The sequence below is a fragment of the Carassius carassius genome, chromosome 3, assembly GCF_963082965.1.
Source record: "Carassius carassius chromosome 3, fCarCar2.1, whole genome shotgun sequence".
Lineage (NCBI taxonomy): Eukaryota > Metazoa > Chordata > Actinopteri > Cypriniformes > Cyprinidae > Carassius > Carassius carassius.
The window spans coordinates 43275285-43285306 of NC_081757.1; the positions used below are offsets into that span (position 1 = coordinate 43275285).

At 38.1% G+C, this 10022-nt stretch overlaps 1 protein-coding gene across 10 annotated transcripts in view; it reads left to right on the forward strand.

Moving 5' to 3' along the window:
• The window catches only part of LOC132127567 (adhesion G protein-coupled receptor L3-like), a 267112-nt gene extending 258010 nt beyond the window's left edge, over positions 1–9102 (forward strand). For 5 of the 10 annotated variants that reach the window (XM_059539490.1, XM_059539496.1, XM_059539551.1 and 2 more), the window contains 3 exons: positions 3490–3618; positions 5878–5895; positions 6930–9102. In XM_059539490.1, coding sequence (XP_059395473.1) covers positions 3490–3618; positions 5878–5895; positions 6930–7762 — 980 coding nt within the window. In that variant the 3' untranslated portion in view covers positions 7763–9102. Of the gene's footprint in view, positions 1–3489; positions 3619–5877; positions 5930–6929 lie in introns of all 10 variants that reach the window. The other 5 variants (XM_059539511.1, XM_059539534.1, XM_059539518.1 and 2 more) reach the window with 2 other exon arrangements.
• Positions 9103–10022: the final 920 nt, after the last annotated feature.

Sequence of the window (10022 nt, forward strand, 5' to 3'; positions counted from 1 at the left end):
TATTTTCACAAAAGTTGAAACTTTAAAGTAAACACTTTATTTGCACTGACTATGATTTCTGTGTATATAAAATCACTCTTGTTTATGTAATTTGAGGACATTTTAGGTCATCTAATCTAATAAATCTATACATTTATTGAGATATGAGAAAGTGTAGAGGTGCAAATGCCCTGATTCCAATAAGTATATGTAATGTTTAAAAATACCACCTTTATTTGAGGAAAGACAAAAGAAAAAAAATTACAAAAGAAAATACTAGATATATGAGCCATTTTTTCCAGTCGAGGCAGTTTTTATCAGATTTAGCTCACTTATAAGAACAGTTTTGAACTTACCCCCCCCACCCCCCACACACACAGGGAAATGCAGTGTGCAGGGAAATGAAGATCTGCTCTGAATATCAGACACCTCTATGAAGCTGATTTCAGTCTTTCTCTCTTTCTTTCTGTGTTCTGATCAGAGAGGCACTAATGTTCTGTTATGATGATGGATTGAAACTCTCTAGAGAGAGGAAGTGTCACAATGGCAATAATTAGGCTCTCAGCACTTAACCAAAATGTGTGTGTGTGTGTGTGTGTGTGTGTGTGTGTGTGTGTGTGTGTGTGTGTGTGTGTGTGTGTGTGTGTGTGTGTGTGTGTGTGTGTGTGTGTGTGTGTGTGTGTGTGTGAGAGATGCTCCATCACTCACGCTGCTCAGAACGGACAGACGTATTAACCAGAAACACAAAGCCCAACTCAGAGGAAAAGTGTGTGAGAGACATACAGAGAAATCACAAGACTCATCCAGACACACACACACACACATACACACACAGTCAACCTGTGGGTCACAGGACAGATCACACTCTGAGACCCAAAACCATCAAAGAATTACAATAACTACAGAAAACTTTCTGTAGTCAAAGAAAACCTTTTTAAACTTATTTTAGGACTGCCAGTTAGTTTAAATATATAAATATTAATTACAATTTATTATTATTTTCTATTTGTTCATGTATTTATTTATATTCAATATATAACCGTGTGTATATACAGAACCTATCTAGTAATATGATTGTATAATATAGTAGTTAGCTACCCTAATAGTATGGCTTTATTCTTAATATTAGTGTTTAGCTTATAAAATCTGACAAATGTGTTAACTGAACACATTTTAATTATTGCACACTACAGATTTTTAATCATGTTAATGTGTTAATTCTGACAGCCATAATTTGTTTATGAATCATTTTTTACCTCCTCAAAGGGATGTTGTTGCCATGGAGGTTTAGCTCACTTTTGGAGAGGTTTTTTTTTTTTTTGAAGTGTTGTGTAATAGTTTCCTCTGCAGAAAAAGCTGCTTTTTAACTTCAGTCTCAGTGAACCTCCCTGTCGGTGTATTTCTTTCTGTGTCGTATCACCGAAGGTGCTTATCTCAGTGTTCAGCGTATGATTTTCAGAGGTGTATAATTAGCCGCCAGCATAATAAACATGCCTACGCTGATAATCACTATTCATATTGGACAAGGTCTTCATTGCAGAATAAAAAAGAAAATGATTACATAATGTTTTTTTTTTTATTGACTAGTTGGTAGGTCTTCTGGATGACTAGTCCTTTGGGTTAGGATCACATCCGGACTTGTTTATTTGGTTTAAATAAGCAGATAAAAATAAATAAATAAATAGGCTATAACAAGTCCTGTTATTGCAAAGTCAAAAAACGAGAGCTGAACTGAAAGCATTATATCCTTATTGATAACTAAAAGCATAATTAAATTAGCTAAATTATTTAATAAACAAACACAGGGGGCAGGAGATGTAAAATATTGTGAAAATCCAATTTTGTGGACATGGGTGGGCACAGATTCTATGTGGGCCTGCCGAGAGGTTCAGAATAATAATAGATTCACTGCTCACAACTGGACATTTCAATCCAGCAGTAATTTTCTTGAAAGTGAAGAAGATGGAGGGGAATTCGTTACAAAAGCAGTGCTTTAAAGGCAATGAATTTTCAAGACATCTTGGAGAGATAGAACTGTCAGAATGTTAAAGCACGCTTGCATGTTAACAACCTTTCAGAGAAGTTCTGTCTGTAAATTCATCCCTATTTATCACCACTGCTGCGAATATCAAACACCTGTGTGATGGTTTGATGAGCAGAGATTACTTTCCTGTGTTAAGGGAAGTTTGAACAAAACACAAAGAGGTTGACCCATTTTAAATATCCACTAGCCTTTTCAAATCAAAAATCAAATCAGGTTTATTGTCACATCATCAACAGCATGTGTGCCTTGGTGAGTGAAAAGCTTGGAAGCGTGCTCCAGACAGTGCAGAATACCACTGACACATTTAACAAATAACAGTACACTTTTATGTACAGTATATACACTATAAAAAACTATAAATACACAAACATAATACACATAGTCTACAAATGGACACATAGAGTGGTTGTACTGTAGATGAAATGGTTGATACATAGATGTGTTGTTACATGATGTGCATGCTATTGCCAGTCAGATGTACACTAGGTGATTAGGGGAGGAACATTCTCATTTCTATGGAAGCCTTTTTCTGCCCAAAAAAAAAAAGGTAAATCATTACATAAAAAGTCATAATTATGAGATAATCACAATTATGTGATTATGAGACTGACAGAACATGGAAACTGGGAGATTACGAGGAAATTACAAGAAAATACACAATTAAGAGATTATATTAATATTATGACAAAAAGGTTGAAATTATGAGATAATTTATAATTATGCAATAAAAAAAGAGTTATAAGATTATGACAGAACTAGTAAATTGTGAGATGAAAAAGTCAGTTGTTACATAAAAACCTAAATTGACAAAGTCCAAATTATGAGATACTGTCATAATTACTGTCATAATGAGATAGTCTAAACTATGAGAATTCAAATTCATAAGTCATTATGTGATAAAAACCTTGAATAGAATAATAGAATAGAATAGAATAGAAATTGTGAGATGCAAATCAGTTATTACATGAAAATGAAAAGTGAAAAATGGTCATAATTATGAAAAGTAATTCTTAACGAGATAAAGTCTAAATTAAGAAGTCAAAAATATGAGATTTATTACTTTACAATAATACTAGACTTTTAGCTCATCATGACTTAGTATCTCATAATTATAATTTAATACAGCATTATTTGTCTTTATGAAGTGGAAATGGGCTTCCATACATTCTAGAAAGCATTTGATTGGGGGGGGGGGGGGGGGGGGGTTATATATGCCATAGGGGCAAAATTAGCCTTCAATATTTTTGGTCTTTGTAAAAGAGATCATGTTCATTTAAAATGCACTGCAGAACTCACTCCCATAGACCGTCAGAGTGCTAACATTGGTTGAATGCTCTTGCTTTTTATTTATTTTTTTTATCAGTGGCTGCTGATGAGTCGTCTGAATGATAACGATGCTAACATTGTTGCTGCATTTGTTTGATCTTCTCTGTGTGTTCTTCTCTCCATCTGTGCGGCTGTATCAGGTGCCATGGCCAATCACCTCATCCCAAACTCTCTGCTGCGCGCTCACGCCTCTAACAACCCCTATAACACCTTACTGGGCGATTCAGCCATCTATAACAACCCCACCCTCAGCATGTACAACACTCAAGGTGTGCTGCATTCTTCCGTTGCTTTGACTTCCAGTGCACTAACTGTGTGTGTGTGTGTGAGTTGGGGATAAGGGCTCCGCTATTTGCCTTCATTCTGAATGTGTCTGCGGTCATCTTTGTCTTTTGTCTGGTACAGTCTGAGCCAAACAAACATGTAATTCCCAATGAAAAATGAGTTCATCAAGCTGAAATAATTATAATAACTGATAGCTACATTTAGCTGCTTGACAGAAATGCGACTCAATCTTTATATGCATTAGTGCCTAATTGCAGAGTAAAATCAAATCACCCGCTCCTTTGAAGTCATGTCACACTAATGTGTCTGGTGCAGATGGGTTTGGACAGGCAAACTAGACTTGATGCAACTCAAAACAATGAATGTGCCTCTTGCATGTGAAGACTTCATTACAGTACATCTGCAGACCAAAAATCTGCAGCAATGACCTCAAGAGACCTGATACAATCATGGGATAAGGACATTTTAATCTAGCCAGGAATGCGACTGCAAATTGAATAAATGCATCATAACACAAAATAGAATACTCTTCTGAAGATGTGCCAGTCTATAAGCGACAGCGATGCTACACAGTTTTTTTGGCATGTTGCAGTATTCATGCAGAATGCATACATCACACATCTAGAGTGTTCATGCACTCATGCAGCAATGCTTCCAGAAGGCCTGGCATTTCAGGAGGATCACGGGAAACACATTTATTTTTGCCTAAAATGTGTCTCATGCAGAAGGGTTTTGACAGTGATGCTAGACAGTTTTTGTGATATGTTGCAACACTGATGCCATTGAAAATAATGATGCATTCCCTATATGCAAACACTCTGATTTTTGGCCAGAAATGCTGCATTGCTTGTAGTAGGCCTGGCATTTCAGGAAAAGCAAGGTAGAACATTTTTTTAATCTAGAGAGAAATGCGATTTCAAACTTATGTTTGCATTAGTGCTTAATCACAAGACAAAACTGTCCATACTGGACTGAAGACATATAGTACCAGTTTAATGTGCCTTGTGCACAGGTTTGGACTGTGACGCTACACGGTCAAAGTATTCGTGCAGCTGAAAACAATAAATGCTTTCCTTTCATGCAAACACTCCGTAAGACTTCACATATCTTGAGTGCTCTTTCAGACCAGAAATCTGCCATGCCCTTATGCTGCAATTTTCGCCATGTCATTTCAGTACCTGCGCGTCATAACAAATGCATCTGCAAACTTTAGAAATGCATTAATGTCTGGCATTTCAGAAGATCCATGGTTTGACAACATCTTTTAACTAAACAGAAATGCAACTGCAACTTGAATTATAATACCAAATCGTCTGGTCTATAGGTGCTAGGTATTTCTGTGGTGTGTCACAGAACTGATGCAACTAAAAATAAATTTGCTCCATGCATGCAAAACACGGAGTAAGATTTCAATCAAAGTGTTCAGAAAATCACTCTCATGTGTCTCACGCAAAAGGTATTGGACAGATGCTAGAAGTATTTAGTGGTGTGTCACAACACTGATATGTCTCAACAGAGCACGCTTTTTCAGAGCTGCATAGAAAAAAGTTTTTTTAAAGCAATACTTCATATGCCTATCACATTCTTTTAGAACATGAATCCACAGCGCTCTCACGCTGAGATGCACGCAGGAGGCCTGGCTTCTCCTATTAGCAGTAACACATCTCTGCATGCAGCTGTCTCACTCCATCTCGCCCTGTCTGTCTGTTGCACTGGTGATCTGCTTTCTCCTCATCACCACCTGTTACCGCCATTTCCACTAACGCAAAGATCTGAAAAGAATTCAGAAGGCACTCGAGACAGAGAGAGAGACGTTTTCTGGACAGTGTCAGTGGGGAGGGGCGAGTGCTGGATAACAACCTCATCATCTACGTTGACAACATTGTAACGACCTTGAAATCTAATATCAATAAAAGCCCCGAAATTACGAATAGATCCCAGGCCACTTTTAATGTTCCTCTTTAGCCCGATCAATAACTCTCATACCGAATACAAGTACCGAACTGCGTTCAGAGTGGAGCGCGTCACTAATGGAGACAGAATCCATTTATGCGCCCTCCAGACAGTCAAGGGTCTTTAAAGCACAATTTTATGGCATTTACATGTGCATCCTGGGATTTGCAAAGGGACATGGGGGTGTGTGTCTGTATTTGAGAGGTCTGTGTGCATGTTCTAATTGAGCGGTCACTATGAATGCTTACCTGTACCTTTTTCTCTTTCCTTTTTCCATGCTGTCCTTTAAGAGCCCTACAGAGAGACAAGTATGGGAGTCAAACTAAACATTGCTTACCAAATGTAATTTCCCTTAACGTTATTACTATTTCCCTAAAACTATAGTAAACGCCATTCTGCTAAGAGATGTTTTAGTCGATATTCTAATCGGAGAGCACTCTCAACTTCATTAAAATGAAAACCTAATTTTTCTCATCTCTTCTTTAACACAAAGTGATTTGCAACCCTGGTCTTTTTCCACCAATTAAAATGTGTTTATTTGTCTAAGCCACTGATAAGTAAAACAAATGCTATTTATTTGTTTGTGCTTAAATGTTGAAACTAAAAATTGGTAAACAAGAAAGTGATCCCACATTTTGTTATAAGAGTGTGATAATTTGTTATCACCCCACGCTTGCATGCTTCTTTTTATGAAGAATTTAACATCAAGACACTGATAAAATGCAAAAGTTAATTAACTTTATATATATATATATATATATATATATATATATATATAGATAGATAGATAGATAGATAGATAGATAGATAGATAGATAGATAGATAGATAGATAGATAGGCGGAGAAGCTGCTCTCTCTGTACCCAATGATACATGAGTGTTATATAAAGGCCAGCATGATTTGGTTTGTTGAATGCTTTGCGTGCATTAGCTGTTGTGTATTGTAGTGTGTTAGTGTTCGTGCATTGTGTTTCTGTTGTGTTTGCCGGCTTTGCAGAGTGATTTGTGTATTATTTGCTATTGGAGATGAGGACAATCGAGGTTGCAAATTCATAGCCAAAAGATGAGTTTGACAGGTAAGTCCATCATTGCAGGCTTAGCTGGCACATTTCAGTATATTCTGAAATGAGTTTTAAACCTCACATCAGCCTTGAACTCCTGACAAATCCAATCAATACTCAAAATAGAACTGGTTTGGAACCTCAATGAGCGTCCACCTCAGGGGAAAATGGTTTCAAGGTTTTTCGGTTTGTTTCAGCGAGCTGTTTTGCATGTCGGTCTTACAGATGCGCCAGGCGCAAGCTGATTTTAATTACTCTTCTCTCTCACTCTCCATTTGCAGAGGGAATCTTGAACAATGCTCGGGATACAAGTGCCATGGATACTCTACCACTGAATGGTAACCAAGGCAACAGCTACAGCTTGGCCAGTGCTGATTACATGAGCGACTGCGTGCAAATCATCGACCGCACGTACAACGTACACAAAGAGACCACGCTGGAGAAACGGATCCTGAAAGAGCTCACCTCCAACTACCTGCCCACCTACCTGAACAACCACGACCGCACGGCCGAGCACGGACGCAACCTCATGAACAAGCTGGTTAACGAAGTCAGCAATGGAGGCGGGGTCAAAGACTCGCACATGCTGCCCGTCAATCTGGCATTGGGTTTGGACGACTCTGTGTCTTTCCCACACGAGGACTGTCTAGGGCTGGAGCTGATCAGGGAAGAGTCCAATGCACCCTTGCTTCCACGCCACATCCAGCCTCTTCCCTCCACCTTTAGCTCGGCTTCTTCATCACGACGGCGCCTTCCGCAAGAAAACAGCATGAGTTTCTTCCCTCTGCTGACAGAGGAGCAAACGGAAGAGACTCCATCACCGCAGAGAGACTCGCTCTACACCAGCATGCCCACGCTGCCCGACCCTGAGCGCTCTGACATGCATTCGCTGCCCCGCGGTGGTGACATGCACACGCTCCCCAGAAGCGGTGAGCCGGACGATGTGTATTATAAGAGCATGCCCAACTTGGGCTCGCGTAACCATCTGCACCAGCTGCATAGCTACTACCAACTGGGCCGCGGCAGCAGTGACGGCTTTATCGTCCCACCCAAAGATGAGCTTTCACCTGAAGAAACACCAAGGGAAACCGCACACATGGTCACCAGCCTATAGAGGGCGCCAAACCCAGTCGCATTCACACCCCTAACCCATGACATTTTGACCTCTGCTGGCTCTTCTACGTTTCCGTACTGTTCTGTCGTCCGCAGTTGTTCACTTTTGCTTTTCTGTGTCCGCAGAGAAATTAACTGCACCAACAAACCTTGGGAGGCAATCTTGTATTCTGTTCAGGAGAGGATTACTCTTGCTTGTAAAGGAATGAAACCTGACATTCTTTGGATTCTATTGGTAGTGCACTTCTACTTCAAGGGAAAATGGACCCGAAAATGGATTTGCTGTATAACCTTGTGGGGGAGTGTGAGGTTTCGAGGGTTTTTTACTCTCTGCGACCCCAAAGGAATACAAATGACTGCCAAAAAACATTGTTAGTAGCTCAGTGCATCTAGTCAACACCAATCAAGTCTGTGACTCGAAAACTATTTTAATACCTTCTGTATCCATATATTTGATTTTTAAATATTTTTTCTTCTTCTCACATGGTGAAAAGCAGCACGTTTTGCTGTGACAGAGAACAATATGAAGAAGGGCGTCTTCACCATGTGCTCTTGGACATCATTTCTGTTCTTTGCTGTATTAATAACAAATATCGAGAAGTGGGGGAATAACTAATACTGGATAATTCTACAATATTTCTATGTAAATGTACAGACACAAGTGTTACACAGGATAGTGCTTATTCTGTTCCTACGCCCTCCACTACTGTAACCATGGTGATTTCAGATCATTTCCTTTTCTCTCCCGGTGGTCTCGTCCTCAATGACAAGTTTTGATCCCTCGCTTTTTTTTAATTATATCTTTTACATTCAAGTCTTCATTTCAGTGTGAATAATGGCAAGTAAAACAAAAATGAGAGGATAGACAAAAAATAATTCCTATTTTCCTCGTTCTCTTTGATTTATAGACACCGGCTTGTAGATGAATGAAGAAAGGAAGCCCAACATTGAAAATATGTTGCCATTTTGGAGTAGAGATATGAGAGGTATTATGGTATATGATCAACGGAGGTCGTTTTCATTCAGACAGAGGTGCACTTGTGTGATTTAGCTGCAGAGATCCAGCATACCTTCTTTTTGCCTTTTTATTTTTTATTTTTTCTGGTGGGGAATGAATGGTTATTTATTTCACGGAGGGAAAAATTAAAAACTTTTCTGCTAAAATGTCTGGGGGTAAAATGAATGTGGCACATATTAGATTTTTTTTATCATTACAAATATGATTTTATTTATTCTTTTATCCCATTTTTTCCTCCTGTGGTTGAATGACCTCTCACTAATATTTGTTGTAACAGTGAAACTTGTTTGTCAACAAATAAATGACTGACAGATTGAAGCCGAGTCGCTGGCTTTGTGCGTTTTCTGTAACACAACACATTTTGTTAATAAGGGGCCCTTTTGATGAGAAACCTTATTAAACCATGTTACATGTATGGTAAAAAAAAAAAAGAAAAAAAAAAGTTATAAGTAACATAGATTTGATTGTGGTTTCAGGTGGATTTTGGAATAATGTGATACTCTGTGTGCTAGTAATGACATTTTTCACTTTATAGAGAAAATCATCAATTAAATTAAAATTTAATTTATAAATAAATTGAAGATTGATTGCTTCAGAATTACATTTCCAATATCTCTTAATTTGGTAATGAGCTCTAATGAAGCCACTTTCAGACCACATTTTGCATTTGCATTTCAATTTATTCAAGTGATACTGAGAATATTACAAGCACAAGCAATTAATTCAATGGAGTTGTACAAGCATACTAAATTTCTATAAATGCTGAACTAAAATATCAGGGCAAGTGGTTAGTCAGATTTTCCCTAAAGTGTTGTGAATTGTCAAATTAATGACTTCTGTGGTTTCTTGTCACTCTACATTTCAGTCATAACCAAAACCTCTTAAATGCCTGGTGTGACTGCACAACAGCAGTATTATTAGGGATACAAAAAAAAAAACCTTAGAATTAGATTTAGAAAAAAGCCCGCATATAGAAAATCTTCCATCTTAAACCACTCTTAAAAATTGCAAAATAGATTGTAAGTAAAGCAATGATGACAAAGAGCTAAGTTCGTAAAGTCATAATGTATGAACCTTCTGCCATTAAAGTTTGTAGATGTGTATGTACGGAGTCTATAAACCAGTAAATGTCTAATGCCTGCCAGTCTGCCTAGCTGCTAAATAAGATATATTCTCCTTCATGTTGACAGTTTTTACATTTCAATCAGTTCTGTCAGATAAGCAAAAAGTGAAAAGATGTTTT